The 16823-nt window shown below is 40.8% G+C and overlaps 1 protein-coding gene across 5 annotated transcripts in view; it reads right to left on the bottom strand.

Moving 5' to 3' along the window:
* Zwilch (zwilch kinetochore protein) overlaps positions 1-16726 on the bottom strand; it is a 35778-nt gene extending 19052 nt beyond the window's left edge. For 2 of the 5 annotated variants that reach the window (XM_040739553.1, XM_040739552.1), the window contains exons 1-9: positions 16480-16723; positions 12375-12426; positions 11956-12040; positions 11130-11225; positions 9012-9130; positions 5720-5919; positions 3871-3941; positions 3259-3414; positions 1134-1205 (exon numbers count right to left, since the gene is read on the bottom strand). In XM_040739553.1, coding sequence (XP_040595487.1) covers positions 1134-1205; positions 3259-3414; positions 3871-3941; positions 5720-5919; positions 9012-9130; positions 11130-11225; positions 11956-12040; positions 12375-12426; positions 16480-16495 — 867 coding nt within the window. In that variant the 5' untranslated portion in view covers positions 16496-16723. Of the gene's footprint in view, positions 1-1133; positions 1206-3258; positions 3415-3870; positions 3942-5719; positions 5920-9011; positions 9131-11129; positions 11226-11955; positions 12041-12374; positions 12427-16479 lie in introns of all 5 variants that reach the window. The other 3 variants (XM_040739555.1, XM_040739554.1, XM_005075561.4) reach the window with 3 other exon arrangements.
* Between the last annotated feature and the right edge of the window lie 97 nt (positions 16727-16823).

The raw sequence follows: 16823 nt of genomic DNA on the forward strand, positions 1-16823 counted from the left end.
CAAAGGGATTAAGACTGGGCTGGTTTAACCCCCAGAAACAGCTGACCAGACAAAGGTTAATATAATTTTTTATGTGTCAAAATAACTTGGTGGAAGTCAGGGATGTTTAACATATTGCTATGGGTAAGATGGTCCAAATCACAAAGAATGGAAAAGGTGAAATGCCAACAGTCTCTATTGAGAAACAATGCATGATCTTGAGAGTGTGTCAGATGGAAGTGAAAGGGCTGTAACTGATTGGTACAACAAATAAATAAAATATAATTTTAAAAGGCAAAAAAAAAGAGGACAGACAAAGGACAAAAAGAAGAGTACAGAGGAAAGAGGGCAGAGATGCATAAGAATAAAAAATTACATCCATTTATGAGATACAAGGATTAAATTTGAAAAGATCATAGATACACGCACACACACACAATCACGGATGTGTGTGTGTGTGCGTGTGTGTGGTGTGTCAGGAGAAAGGATGGCTTAAACATAGTTGCCATATAACCTAGCAATTTCACCAGAAATGTAGGAAACATATGTTCCTACAAAAACGTGTACAAATGTTCACATCAATATTATTCCTAATAGCCAAAAAGTACAAAAAATTAAAATTTTTATCAGCTGATGATAGGATGAATAAAATGCAGTGCATCCATACAATGAGATGCTATTTGACAGTCAAAATAACAAAACCCTATAAGTAGATTAATGGTTGCCAAAGGCTGGCAAGGTTGTGAAGTGAATGCTAAACCATACTATGAATTTATAAGGTTTCATTTAGGAGAGATGAAAATGTTGAAAAACTAATTGTGGGGGCTGGAAAGATGGTTCAGCAGTTAAGAGCATTGGCTGCTCTTCCAGAGGACCCAGGCTCAATTCCCAGCACCCACATGGCAGTGCACAACTGCCTGTAGCTCCAGTTTCAGGGGAACCAACACCCTCACACAGACATACATGTAGATGAGACACCAATGCACATAAAAATAAATCTTACAACAACTACCACATAAGTAACTGTCCAAGTTGTAAACAGTATAATGAAATGTAACATTTAAAACAGATTTTAAAGAAAATCAAAGTTTTATTGTGAAACATTATCATGACAATGTGTAATTCAACAAAAGAAATTCCAGAATGATACTCACAAGGAGAAATTTCAGTTCCCTGTGGAGATGAATCAAACAACTTCTGGGCTCTCCTGATTGTACTCTGATATTCTAAAAAGTATCAAAGACCATCAGTTTTCATTGGCAACACCGTCTTCTCTGTCCATGAATCAATGTGACTTGCATTTCAATTACAAGTTTTGTAAAACACTAGTAAATTAAATTAGGCCCACGTCATACTCAGAACCTCTTACCATGAGATCTTACAGATCCAGCCATCCTGATACACAACCTCAATCAGGCCACTGCCCTCCTCTGTACCTTGAAGATGGAGCAACTGCTTCCCTCAAAGAATTTCCAAGAGCACAGGTGGAAAAAATTTAAATAAATCGCTCAAAAGCTCATTGATACTCAGAGTTATGACACATTGAAAACAAGTTTCAATAAGTAACTGTATTAGACTCCCAGCTAAACCAACACACTAACACTAATCTAGCCAGAAGCTACAGTTTTACAACCTTAAATGCTTAAAAACAATCAAGTAAATTTCCATTACAGAAAAGAAAAGCATGAATATAATTACCCACAATCCTACCCTCCAAGAGAACCACTGCTAATATGATGCAGGCTTCTGGGTACAAAGCCACAGAGAAACCCTGTCTCAAAAAACAAAAAACAAAAAAACAAAAAACAAAAACAAAAACAAACCAAAACAAAAACAAAAAAAAACATACTTGACATCTACAGTTGTACAAGTTATTCTGTATACTTCTTTTTAACTTTTGTTTAATAAGCATTTCCTGTTCTTTTAAAATACCTATCCCCAAGCCACAAAGTCTAGGGCCCAGACTTTTAAAACATAACTTTTTCCCCCCAAAAGGAAAACATGGGTTTTATGGTGTGTGTGCATGTGCGTGTAGCCTTGGCTTTCCTAGAATTAGCTGTGTAGACCAGGCTGTCCTAAAACTTACTTGTCTCACCTGTAAAAGAACCAAACCTGGTGCTGCAAATCTATAATCCCAGTTACTCTGGATGCTAAGGCAAGAAGTCACAAATTATAGGCCAGTCTGTGAACCTCTTGTTACAATTCTGGATTAAGGAGCAAGTTTAAGGCCAACCTTGGGAAACTTAATAAGAGACTACGTCTCATTATATTGCCTGCCCTGGAACTCTCAGAGAACATACTTGACACTGGGATTAAAGGAATGTGCCACATGGCCTGCCTCTTTTTTTTTTTAAGTAAAAAAAGGGGGCTCAGTGTAGGCATAGGGGTGTTGTCCTGGAGATAAGGTTCAATAGTTAGGAGCATATACTGCTCATGCAGAGATTCTAAGTTAGATTTCCAGTGCTGGGAAGCTCACAATCACTTCTAACTCCAGAACTAGGGGAATCCAACACCTCTGGCTTCTGCAGGCACCTGCATTCACACAAATATACTCATAATTAAAAATCATTGAAATAAATCTTAAAAAGGGGGTTAGCTGGGGACATAGATCAGTGGGAGGATGTTTGCCTATTATGTTATATACAAGACTTAGAGTCATTCTCCAATACCAAAAATAAATTTAATTTTAAAAGCATACATACTTTTTAAAACCATTTTCACCATTTTTTAAACTGAATGCTCAGCAGGTTCTGTTCTTAATACTTTGAGATCTTAGCTATATAACAACAAGTATCTTATACTAATTTTTTGGGTTTTATTAGCAATTTTAAGTTCTTTTCTTTTCTTTCTTTTATTGTTTCTTTTGGAGGCAGGGTCTCACTATGTAGCTTGGCTGTCTTGGAATTCACTATGTAGACCAGGCTGGCCTCAAACTCACAGACATCCTCCTGCCTCTTACTCCCAAGTGCTGGGATTAAAGCATGTGCCATTGTGCCCAGGAAGAGAAAGAAGCCAACTCCCCCTTGAATTCCCACACAAGAGACCTTATTCATCTCTTGAAAGTAAAATTCCAAAGTATCAGGGTTACGAGCAACTGACAGCACAGCTTACTAGGCAAAACCTCCATTGGCTATTTACTAAGAGAGACCCTGGAAGCCAGTGAAGGTTTTCTAAGTGGTACAGCCTAGCAACTAGTGACTGTCATACAGCATTAGCAATTAACAAGTAAACCAGTCAGGAGCCTGAGTAACCTAAAGAGAAGACAGAGTCCATTCCTACCAGAACTGCAGTTGAAGACAGAGGAGGGGTTTGAAGAATATCATCCACAGGACTCCAGGAAAGATCCAAAGTGACTGTAGTTTGTGATGGGGTAACAATATCATCCAAGTCAGTGGACTTAAAGAGCTCATATTGGGCAAATCCTCTGGCTGTTACCTGAGGTCAGGTCATAGGAAGATCATTAGCAACAACTTCATACAACCAAACCATTATTAAAATCACTTTGATTTCTGTCCCAAAAGAAAAACAACAACAACAACAACAACAAAAAACAACCATATATGACACTGTCATCCTAAATGAAAATATAAGACAATTCTTTTAAGCAACTAACATTGCACATATATAGTATAAAGTATGTGGGTACTACATCTAAGGAGTCTGCCAACCTTGAACCTCAAGCACACAGATTTTAGTACTTGAGCATGAGTCTACGACCAACCCCAAAGATACCAAAGAATAACTGTGCCCTGGCTGTTAGAACATAAATACAAATACTCTGACACTACAGAGAAACATCTAGTCATAGTGAAAGTGAGAAGAAAGCTGTTATGCTAGGAAGGAAGATTAATCAATATTTGTGTTAAGTAAGCTAACAAGACAAATACTCACAGCAGACAAGTGATGTCTTTTCTTGTGTGAATTTTTTAGATTTTCCAGATCTTCAGAGTAATTTTTATCAGCTACAGGACATGAAATTTTTTAAAAAAGGAAAGATTAAATTCAAATTATACTGTTAAAACTAGAAAGTTGGGGGCTGGATTGATGGCAGAGTAGTTAACAGCTCTGGCTGCTCTTCCAGAGGTCCTGAGTTCAACTCCCAGCAACTACATGGTGGCTCACAGCCATCTATAGTGGGCTCTGTTGCCCTCTTCTGGCCTGCATGCATACATGCAGACAACACACTGAATACATAATAAGTGTATCTATTTCTTTCTTTTGGAGATAGCAGCTCACAGTATAGTTCTGGTTGGTCTTACAATCAGGTGATTGCCTGGCCCTGAGTTTCACAAATAAGTATATCTAAAAACAAAACAAAACAAAAGTAGAAAGTTATGCCAGGCAATGGTGGCACAGGCCTTACCTCCCAGCACTCAGGAGGTAGATAGAGACAGGTAGATCTCTTTCAGTTTGTGTCCAGCCTGGTGTACAGAGTGAGTTCCAAGATAGCCAGAGCTGTACAGTGAGATCTCATCTCAAGAAAACCAAAACCACCGGGCGTTGGTGGCGCACGCCTTTAATCCCAGCACTCGGTAGGCAGAGGCAGGCGGATCTCTGTAAGTTGGAGGCCAGCCTGGTCTACAGAGCGAGTTCCAGGACAGCCTCCAGGACAGCCTCCAAAACAATACAGAGAAACCCTGTCTCAAAAAACCAAAAAAAAAAAAAAAAAAAAAAAAGAAAACCAAAACCAAACAAAAGTGTTAAACAGATAAACAGAGAAAGAAAGGGGAGTTGGGTGGCTAGGGAGATGGGGGAGAGGGTCTGGCATGGATTGGGGGAAGGGGACATAATAACTAGTGCCTTTAATCCTAGCACTCAAAGACAGAGACTCAGCAGTTAAGAGCACTGGCTGCGCTTCCAGAGGACCTGGGTTCAATTCCAGCACCCACATGGCAGCTCACAACTGTAACTCCAGTTCCAGGGGATCTGACACCTTTACACAGGCATATATGCAGGCCAGACATGAATGCACATGAAATAAAAATAAAAATAAATTATTTTAAAAAAGAGACAGACAGAGGCAGGTAGATCTCTTTGAGTTCCAAACCACTCTAGTCTATGTACTAAATTCAGGCCCACCAGGGCTACACAGTGATACCTTGTTTCAAAAAAGAACATAATTAAAGTCAAGCATGGAAACTCAAATCTAAAATCTTAGCTACTCTGGAGGCTGAGGCAGAAGGATATTGAATTGAGCTCAGACTGGGCTATTAGACACTCTGCAATAAACAAACAACAAATGTGTAATCACAAACATATATGGAATATAAAAAGCTAGGCACACTGGCAAGGATTTGTAGTCTCAACTGCTTGGGAGGCTGAAATGGGAGTCTCCTTTGAGCCCATAAGGTCAAGACTAGCCTGCAAAGAACTCACATCTTAAAAAAAAAAAGTCTGGATGGTGTTATTCAGGTAGAATCACAGAAGCTAAAGCAAACAATAATAAGTTCAAGGCCAACTTTGCCTCAGTCCACCCCTTCCAAAAAGGTAAAAATAGAATTACATTCTAGTTACAGTCTGGTTTTTAATTTTTTAAATTAAAAAAAGCACAAATTAATTTAAACCCAAACAAAGCATGCATAATCTATCTAGACTTTCAGAAGTTTCTGCAATACCTCCTCTCTGATATTAAGTACACACTGAAAGTTCAATGCTCCACATCACACTTCCCTCCTATATGGAAGTCCAGGAGTACCACAAAACAACTATGCAAATAAATATACCAAGACTGAGCACTCACCTTTACAAGTGACCACATATAAGACAACTCCTGTAATGATGTCATTTGCTGTGATAAGCTCAGCTCCTAGCCAACAGGTACCTTCAGGATCTGAGCTGTCACATCTCACCCAAAGAGGAGGAAGGGCAGTAACTGGCTGCTTAATCTTCAAGTGGGTCATATTAGGATTGTGAGCCATGGTATAAAGCCCAATTAACTGCCTTGAAAATAATGGATAGAACCAATTATAAAATACCAATTACAGATTATCTTTGAAGCTGAAAGTATGGCTCAGTGGGAGAGCATATGCTTGGCATGTATGAAACCCTGAGTTCAATTTCCAGCACCACTCACAATCTAGAAATGAAGTGATAAAATGCATGAATACATGTATGTTTACATATTTCAGTAAGTAACAAGATATACTACATACTCTAATAGTTACAACTCTAGGAGAGGCTCAGCAGTTAAGAACATGTATTGCTTTTGCAAATGGCCAGATTTCAGTTCCTAGCACCAACACTAGGTGGCTTAGAACTGCTTCTAACTCCAGCAACAATGGGACCTAACAAGTCTGGCATCCACAGAGATCTAACATGCATATACCCCACTCTCACAAACACACACCTGCATAATTAAAAACAAATTTAAAGTTATATACATAATTATGACAACATGATAACAGTACATGTTATATGGTACAAATGTACCATATACTGCTTTGCATATATAAATTTGTATTTGTTGAAAGGGAAAAATGAAAAAACATGAACTGGCAAATGTATATTAAGGTATAGAGAAAGTCTCTCTACCACTGGAATTTTTTTTTTTTTTTTTTTGGTTTTTTTGAGACAGGGTTTCTCTGTAGCTTTGGAGGCTGTCCTGGAACTAGCTCTTGTAGACCAGGCTGGCCTCGAACTCACAGAGATCCGCTTGCCTCTGCCTCCCAAGTGCTGGGATTAAAGGCGCGCGCCACCAACGCCCGGCTCTACCACTGGAAATTAAAAATATATATATCAAAATTAAAGGTAAACTAAGAAATGAAGCTTAAATTTATATTTTTCAAAGATAGAAACAATTTACTATCAGATATTCAAGAAGGGAATTTCTTTTTTTTTTTTTTTTTTTTGGTTTTTCGAGACAGGGTTTCTCTGTGGCTTTGGAGTCAAGAAGGGAATTTCTAAGGCATTGGACTTCAAAAAAGAAAGCACAAAAATTTTAAGAACGTATTTAAGGTATGAAGAAATAGAAAACCAAGAAATGAGGGATGGAGAGATGACTCAGCAGTTAAGAGCACTGCTGTTCTTCCAGGGTTCCTGTGTTCAATTCCCAGCAACCACATGGTGGCTCACAACCATCTGTAATGAGATCTGGTGCCCTCTTATGGCCTTCATGAATATATGCAGACAGAACACTGTATACACACTAAATAAATTAAAGAGAGGGGGGGAAGAAAAGAAAGCCAAGAAATGACAGGGTCAGGAAGACAGCTTAGTTGATAGATAAAGTGCTTGCCCTGCAAGCAGAAGGACCTGAGTTCCATCTCCAGAATCCATGTTATAATGCATACATAAGGCTGGAGATAATAGCTTATGGGTTAAGAGCATTTGTTGCTCTGCCAGAGGATCTTTGGTTCCCAGTGGCCATGTCCAGTGGTCCATAACTGCTTGTAACTCCAGCTCCAGGGAAATCTGACTACCTCTTTTGAACTCCACAGGCACCCACATGCAGGTAGCATATACACACATATACAAATAGATTAAACATATAAATAAAAATAAAAGTTGGGCGTCAATGATTCATGCAGTTTCTAATCCTGCACTGGAGAGAAGACAGGGGGACCCTGGAATCAGGTCAGCCCTCCCAGCCTATTTGGCAAGTTCAAGGCAACAAAAGGCCCTGAACTACACCTAAGAAACAACACCTTAGGTTGTCATCTGGCCTGCATATCCATGGATATTTCTTTCCACAGGAACATAGTCACAAATAACCGAAAAATATTGGCAGAAGAAAACCAAATAATGTTCAAGTTCTAGAAAAGAGGCCACATTATGACTATAGCCCAATGAGCCAGGAAAGAAAACTTATAACCAATATAAAAAATTATAAACTTTTTTATTTTTGGTTTTTTGAGACAATGTTTGTTTCTCTGTGTAGCCTTGGCTATCTTGGAACTCTGTAGATCAGGTTGGCCTCAAACTCACAGAGATCTGCATAACTCTGCCTCTCGAGTGCTGGGATTAAAGATGTGAGGTTATAAACTTCTATGTGTGTATGGAGGGTAAAAACGAGCATAAAGGCATATTATTGTTGTGAAAAGTGTCAGCACTTGTTGCTCCATAATGTTAAAATTCTTAGGACTCTATTCTTTAGAATTCCTTGAAGGCAAACACTTGGGTTTGCAGGTAGCAAGGGCCATTACATATGCACACAGCAAGAAGGCAAGAAAGGAAGTTTAAGAGGCAAAGATGTATGTTTTGGAAGCATACTGATTTCTTGGATATGAAAATTCATGTTCTGTAGGACAGATGCCCACTATATGTTCAGAGTTCTATTGATTGTGACACCTAAAAACACTCCTGAATAGTTTGAAAACCAACCTAGAGCACCCCTGGAGGAGAACCTTTGGGGTTAGAAAATGAAGATTCCCATGTATGAAGCATGAAGACCTTGGATTTTACCATTAAGGCAATGAAGAACCTATACAGGATTTTTTAAGTATCAAAGCAACACAATCATGCTTTCATTTTATAAAAATAACTCTGGTAATACGGAGGAAGAGAGACTGGAAGGGGACTGAGATAGATTCAGGCAAACAATTAAGAAGCAACAGAAATACAGTGAGGTAGAAAAGGGGAAGGTGATTGCAGTCTTGGAGGTCCTATTCAGGACACCTACGGGATATCTAAATAGCACTATCCTCAGAGGACTAGGCATACATATCTGAGGGGAAGGTAGATATCTCAGGGCCAGGTGCAAGTTTTTCAATGTCTGTATGAATGCCGAATGCTACAAATACTTTTTTTCCATTTGAGTCAGGGTCTCATGTAGTCAAGCTACTGAAAACTTATTTAATAGTCAAAAGATGACTTTGATCTTCTGATCCTCCTTCTTCTGTCTCCCAAGGGCTACGATTAGAGGTGTGTGTCACCATGTGTGCTTTTATGCAGTGCTGGGGCTCAGATCCAGGGCTTCATGTATGCTAATCGGTCTACATACCGAGCTACATCCTTAGCTACAGCAATGTTTCAATCCTTGCTTCTATCCCTAACTGTAAACTTATAAAAACAAAACAAACAAATGAAAGACTTACCTTGCTCTGCCAACTGGCAAGGCCAGTGGCCTAACATTTTCACCAGTAGAGAAATCAGAAATAGCAGTTTCTTCAGACTGTGGTTCTTCAACATGACTTGTTTCTTCCTTCTCCAAAAGCTTTAAAAATGTTACAAATAATTTAATCAGATGCAAGAGTCAAATAACTACACAGGGAGCATTTAAGAAGAGCACTGGCACTGGAGTTATAGACAGTTGTGAGCTGCCATTTGGATACTGCAAATCGAACCCAATTCCTTTGAAAGAGTGCCCTTAGCCATCTCTCCAACTCCAGATTTTAGTTGCTACTTGTAAAGGAAGCATCTGATGACATTAGAAAAATGCTCTTACATGCACAGTATGCTAAGCTAAAGGTAAAATACCACAGGAGACCCAAGAGATGCCCAGATATTTAGATATTTTTGTCTATGGCCATACCACCCTGAGCACGCCCGATCTAGTCTGATCTCAGATATTTAGATATTTTCATTTCCCACCTGGAACAAACTGTTGATGGGATATGAGCTTTGAGTACACAGCCCTCAATTTTACCTTTTATTTATTTATTTGGGTACAAGCTCCACATGTTGGGACTACAGGTATAAAGTACCACACTCAGCCATAGCCCTCAATTTTTTTTGTTTGTTTTTTGAGACAGGGTCTCTCTTTGTAGCCCTGGCTGTCCTGGAACTCACTTTGTAGACAAAGCTGGCCTTAAACTCACAGAGATCCACCTGCCTCTGTCTCCCAAGTGCTGGGACTAAAGATGTACCTCGCTTTTTTTTTGTTTTGTTTTTGTTTTTCCAGACAGGGTTTCTCTGTGGCTAAAGATGTACACCACAACTGCCTAGCTTTAGGCCTCACTTTTTTTCAAAAAAAAATTATTTATTTGTATTTTATGTACATGCTGTTTTGCCCATATTTATGTCTATGTGAGGGTGTCATATTCCCTGAAACAGGAGTCACAGACAGCTGTGAGCTTCCATGTGGGCAATGGGAATTGAAACGGGCCCTCTGGAAGAGCAGCCAGTGCTCTTAAAGGCTTAGCCATCTTTCCAGTCCCCAGCCCTCATATTTTTTTTGGGGGGGGGGAGGATTTCGAGAAAGATTTTCTCTGTGCAATAGTCCTAATTGTCCCAGAACTCGCTTTGTAGTCCATGCTGGCCTCGAACTCACAGAGATCTGCCTGCCTCTGCCTCCCAAGTGCTGGGATTAAAGGTGTGCATCAACACTGCCCATCCTCACTTTTTATACTTACTCTTTTTTGGGCTATCATCTCTCGCTTGTGTTACAAGGATCTAATATCTATGTCCATATGGTAGTTACATAACTTGTTTTTGACAACAATGATAGGAGCATTAGTGCATTTTTTTTTCCTTTTTCCTTTTGGGGTGGGTTGAGACAGGGTTTCTCTGTGGCTTTGGAGGCTGTCCTGGAATTCACTCTTGTAGACCAGGCTGGTCTTGAACTCACAGAGATCTGCCTGCCTCTGCCTCCCGAGTTCTGCAAGAACAGTCAGTGCTCTTAACGACTGAGCTATTTCTCTGGTGCTTTTATAGTAGTTCTATACATAAAAGCCAAAGACCAAGACCAACCCAAATACCCTTCAAGGATCAAATTTTGGTATATCCATACCATGGAATACACATAGCAGTAATTTACAAAAGGGAGTATTTATTAATATTTCCAATGGGCTCGAATGACTCATTGACAATTTTATTTCTTTTCTTTTCTTTTTTTTTTTGGTTTTGTTTTGTTTCTGAGATTGGGAGTGGGGGGTCTCACTATGAAGCATTGGCTATCCTGGAACTCATTATGTAGGCTGGGCTGGCTTTGAACTCTCATGAGATCGACCTGCCTCTGCTTCCCAGAGTGCTGGGATTAAAGGTATTTGCAACCATGCCTGGCTTTGTTCTTTTTCCTAATGAATCTATTATAAAAGTATAAATATGTATATATCTGTGGTTGACATTACATTTCCAGTAGATAGCACCACGCTTACTCCTAAAAGAATTACTGTCCACTTTCATTAATGCTAATAGGAACACATGTAGTGTGAGAATATTCCGAAAGAAACAAATTTAGCTACCAAGAACTAATCACGAAGCCCAATACTTACCACCTTTTCCACAAGAAACACTGCGTCATTTTCATTTAGAATAGTTTTCAGAAGATTTGGTTGGCCTTTGCTGATCAGCTGCACTTGCACATCAGCCTATTAAAAATGAGACTGCAGTGTTTTTACATGTCATTTAAGTACTACAGACCAGCTGCATGCAAATTCCTAAAAAAAGAACATGTTTAAAAAGGTTCCCTTATTTTGCCAGGTCGTTTCTCGTGTTTGGAAAACCTAGCTTAAGGATTGGGAAATATATCAGTTTGAAAATTGTTGCTTAAGCATGGGGGCCTCAGCTCAATTCTTAGCATCCATGTAAAGCTGAACACAAGGGCATGTATGTAGTAGCATCTTGCCTTGCCAGTGAATTTGTGTTAGTGGCCACACCCTTTTGGGTATGGTTCTAGATGTGGATGTGACTGCTTGAAGGTAGAGAAGGGAGGAGAGGGCGCAGCACTCGTGCTTGGGTCTCGGAAACCATCAGAAGAGCAGACTGCATCTTCTGGAGCAGGAACACCACAGCGGTCTTTACTATTATCTGTGTAATTTGTTCCCCAATAAAACAACCATTTATCATTTATCTTGGGTCTAGTGAACTCATTATTACCCCACCTTCACATGTATCTATAACTTAGGAGCCAGAGACAGGAGAAACTCAGGTTTGCTGGCTAGTCAGTACAGCCAAGTAAGAAGTTCTAGATTGAGTAGGAGACCCTGTCACAAAATAACTAAGGTGGACAGCAACTGAAGAGGACACCCAACATTGACTCTGACCTTGACATGAACCTACAGGCACATGTGCATGCACACACAAGAAAATCTAGCTTACATCCGCCACCTGTCCACACTTCCTCAAAGTCCAACTGAAGATGTGCTGCCTTGTAAAGCCCTCTTTGCTACACAGTGGGAACCTGCTTCACACAGAAAAAGAGGAGAGAGAGAGGAGAGGCAGGCAGGAGACAGAGAAAAAAAAGTACCAAAGCTAAGAAACTGTATTTTATTTATTGATATTCAGGGATTGGCAGCTGCAGGTACTAGAGACATAAAAATGCTTACACAGGGACATGAGCACAATTTTAGACAGGAAATAGTTTACATTTTGATAATGGGGTAGCTGCACTTCTGAAGCTATTTGTCAAAATTCATAGAACTTTGTCCTAAAAAGGTAAAATTTACCATATGTAAATTATTTTTAAAAAAACATTGATTTTAGGATCATTATATTAAAACCAAATAAACTGCACATACCTCATAGATGAACGGGTCTTTATTGACTCCTTTCTTTTCTTCATTAAATTCCCTGAAATATAGAACAGTGTGTGGAAAACAGTTTCAGGATCAGCCTTGCTATTTAAACCCGGAAATTAGCTGTTACGTTATTTATGCATCAGTGGGAAAAGTTTAGTCCTTATGGCAGCTCTAAGGATAGCTGTAGAAGGGGAAACAATTAGGTTAAGGAAAAGATAAAGGAGGTGGTGGTGGTGGGGGGAACCTTTAATCCCAAAAAAGGCAGGCAGATCTCTGTGACTTCCAGGCCAGCCGGGGACACATAGTGGGACTCTGTCTCAGAACAATTTTTTTGGGGGGGGATGGCGCGTGTGTGTGTGTGCATGTGTGTGTGTGTGTGTGTAAGGTGGCTTGAGAGATAGCTCAAGGGTAAAGCACTATTACTCCTTCAGAGGACCTGGGTTCAGATCCCAGAACCTATATGATGGCTCAAAACCTTATCTGTAACTCCAGTCCAGGGGATCTGATACCCTTTTCAGACCTCTGCAGGCACCAGGCACAAACCAGTGTGTATACATACATGTAGACAAAGCATACACATAAAATAAATAAATCTAAAAATATTTTTTGATTATGTGTGATTGTGAGGGGGAGTAGGTAATGCATGTGTGAGTGCAGGCGCCCAAGAGAGCATTGCCCTGGAGCTGGAGTTTCAGTAGGTGACTGTGAACTGACTGCTGTGGACTCTGGAAACCAAACTCTGGTCTTTGGAAGAGTACTATATGTTCTTAGCCCCTCAGCCATCCCTCCAGATTCATTACAACTAATAATAATAATAATTAAAAAAAAAAACCTAAGGCCGGGCATTGGTGGCGCATGCCTTTAATCCCAGCACTCGGGAGGCAGAGGCAGGCGGATCTCTGTGAGTTCAAGGCCAGCCTGGTCTATAGAGCGAGTTCCAGGACAGGCTCCAAAGCCACAGAGAAACCCAGTCTTGAAAAAACCAAAAAAAAAAAAAAAAAAAAAAAAAAAAAACCTAAAAATGTAAACATCTACTATGGATAGTGGTATACACCTGTAACTCCAGTACTTAAGATACTAAAGCAGGAAGATAAGTTATAGGGAGGGCAACTTGGGCTGCCTATTTAAAAAACAAAACCAAGCCGGGCGTTGGTGGCACACGCCTTTAATCCCAGCACTCGGGAAGCAGAGGCAGGTGGATCTCTGTGAGTTCGAGGCCGGTGTGGACTGACAGCTTCCAAAACAATACAGAGAAACCCTGTCTCGTAAAACCAAAAAAAAAAAAATTGTGGGGCTGGAGAGATGGCTTGGTGGCTGAGAGCACTGGCTGCTCTTCCAGAGGTCCTGAGTTCAATTCCCAGCCACCACATAGTGGCTCACAACCATCTATAACAGGATCTGATGCCCTATATTGTAACGAATGCCTACAAGAAAATACAGCACTCATATGCATAAATAAATCTTTGAAAACAAAATAAAAGGATTTGATATTTTAATTAGTTGTGTGAATGTCTGTGCATGTAACTACAGGAGGCCAGAAGAGAACATTGGACCCTCCCACCACAGCTGCAATTCACCGTAAGTGGTGCTCTTAACTGTTCAGCCCTGTTTCACAGCACACAAATTATAAACCATTAGCACACTGCAATGAAACACCAATGCGAACGAAGTCTAATCTATAGGGAAGTCTTTACTGGAAAGTCCAGCAGCTATCTCAGGATACAGTTTGCCTCTTTTAATCTGACACTAGACCTAACTGACAGAAGCACGGAAAACAGGCCTGACAGATTAATTTCTGCATATTGTACAAGACTTTTCTTTCCTTCTTTTTTTTTTTCCAAGACAGGGTTTCTCTATGTAACAGCTCTGGCTGTCCTGGAACTTGCTTTGTAGACCAGGCTGGCCTCAAACTCACAGAGGTCTGTTTGCCTCTGCCTCCTGAGAGCTGGGATTAAAAAGGCATTTGCCAGCACACCCCGCTGTTTCTTTATTTCTTATTATGTGTGAGTGTGTGTGCGTGTGTTTGTGTGTGTGTGTGCTTGCTGAAGTCAGAGGACAACTTGTGGGATATTTTCTCCTCCCACTATGTGGGTCCCATGCCACGCCATGAGGTTTGGCAGCATGTGCTGGCCCAAGATTGTGAATTTCTCTTAAAGATGGTTGTCTCTTACATATAAGGATATTGCTTGGTCATGAAGCAACTGTTTCTGAGTTGTTAAGATACTGGGGATAGCAAACAAAACCAGTTGTGATGGCATCCAAAGAGTAAACTGTCAGCTAGGGGGTACCAACAACTCTGGAAGGAAAACAACTGTGAATGACTTGTAGTTTTTCAGACATAATGGCCACAAGTAAGATGGACAAGAATAAAGAGACTGGGATCAAGGGTAGAACACTTGTGTAGCATCACAAAACCACCCCACCTCCAATCCTCAGCAAAAAAATAAAAGAACAAAGTGGTGGGGAGTCTGGGAAAGGTGAAAGCAAGGAAGCTGGAGTCTTAGATTTAGAACTCTTAACTTGAAAGAATGCTGGAGTTAAATATCACATTGGGAAGAAAACACTCAGGAAATAATTGGTAAGCATGATGGATGTAAGTAAATTATTATCAGTGGGGTTGATAAAACAGACGATACAACCATATAGGCTAGTATCATAACTCAGGTATAAGACTGCTTGCCTAACGTGTGTGAATCCCTGGACTCTGTTCCTAAAGACCTCAAAAACTGGGCAGAATGCCTCCTGCCTATAATGACAGCACACTGGAAATGCAGGCAGGGTGGTTATTAGTTCAACTCGTCCTTGGCTTGGAGGCCAGCCTGCACTACATGAGACCTTTGGGTTTAAAAAAAAACAAGGCCGGGCGTTGATGACGCACGCCTTTAATCCCAGCACTCAAGGCAGAGGCAGGCGGATCTCTGTGAGTTCAAAGCCATGAGCGAGTTCCAGGGCAGGCTCCAAAACAATAACAGAGAAACCCTGTCTCGAAAAACCAAGAAAAAAACAAAAATGAAGTACTTAACACCATGGCAGAACTACCACAGCAGTTAAAAACAACTAAAGCTGCTGAGCTCAAAGACATCATTAACTTCTCTAAAAACAGTAGCTCTTAGCTGGGCAGTGAAGATGTGCCTTTAATGCCAGCAACACTTCGGAGGAAGAGGCAGGTGGCTGAGTTGGAGGCCAGTCTACAGAAAGAGTTCCTGAACAGCCAGGGCTATATAGAGAAACTGTGGAAATACAAAAACAAAACAAGCTAGTTCTTCTACTATAACATTAAGAGTATTTTAGAAGCAATACTGCTTTTGTAAATAGGAAGAGTATAGCATTTTAAAAATACTGTGCTATACCCAGCCAGCAACACCCTGAACCTAGAATTTAGAAAGGTAAACTTTTTGTTTCCACATCTGACCTATCAAAAAACATGGAGGCAGAGCCCGTAAATCAGTATTTTGACAATTCCCAGGGGTGATTCTGATGCAGGGTCAGATATGAGACACTGTCTTCAATTTTCATACAGGATGTAGAATTGACAGAATCCTCTTGTAGTAATATTTCACTAAAGGAACAATGTGAATTCTGGCATGGTGGCTCATGCCTCTAATCTAAGCATGAGGATGCTGGCCAGGAATGTCGCTGTGAATTCGAGGTGAGTTTCTGTCTAGTTTGGGCTAGAGTTGAGACCCTGTCTCAAGAAAATCACAACAGCGAAACAGTAGTGACTTTTGAAACCAGCTCAGGGTCAAATGTAGCTCAGATAGTAACAGAAGAGACCGGACAACTATACATTTCTTTTTCAGCAGTCAGTCAGAGCTTAAGGCAGGAGACGGATGACATCTAGTTCTCCATATCCCGGGAGTCGCTACTTAGAACTGGGTGCATCAGTAAAATGAGTAAATTGACCCTCTCGCTCTAGTACTGATGTTTTCTCGGGAGGCTAGCAGGCCTAGGCGTCAGCAGAGCCAAACCCGCCGCACAGCCGAGACCCGCCCTCTCCTGTCCCAAACCCCAGTGAGGCCGACAGTGCGCGAAGCCTTCAGACTCGGGCAGAGACACAAAGGCCGGGAGGGACGAGATGCCATTCCATTCCTCAGCCACAACTCACTGCAGAAGATGAGCATAAAACTCCTCGGCCGCGCGGTTCATACGCGCCCACATCCCGCCTCGGCCTCCCAATCCGGAGCTTCTAAACTGAACTGCGCGCCCCGACGCTGACGTCAGGGGCCATGACTCCGCCCCGCCGGAACTACTTCACAACATTAAGTTCGTTTTTGTCCAACACTAACACATATCGTTCTAATTTATTAGAGCACCCAGTGGCATTTGTGATTCTAATAGGCTCCCATTAATGTCGGGTGGGAGGAAAAAAGTTAAAATAGATGTTGTGATTGAGGGGGCGAGAAACCTCATCTCGCGAGAGTTCTTGTCGAGTTACGAATTATTCCGCGG

Source organism: Mesocricetus auratus, unplaced genomic scaffold (assembly GCF_017639785.1).
Source record: "Mesocricetus auratus isolate SY011 unplaced genomic scaffold, BCM_Maur_2.0 Super-Scaffold_100691, whole genome shotgun sequence".
Taxonomy (NCBI): domain Eukaryota; kingdom Metazoa; phylum Chordata; class Mammalia; order Rodentia; family Cricetidae; genus Mesocricetus; species Mesocricetus auratus.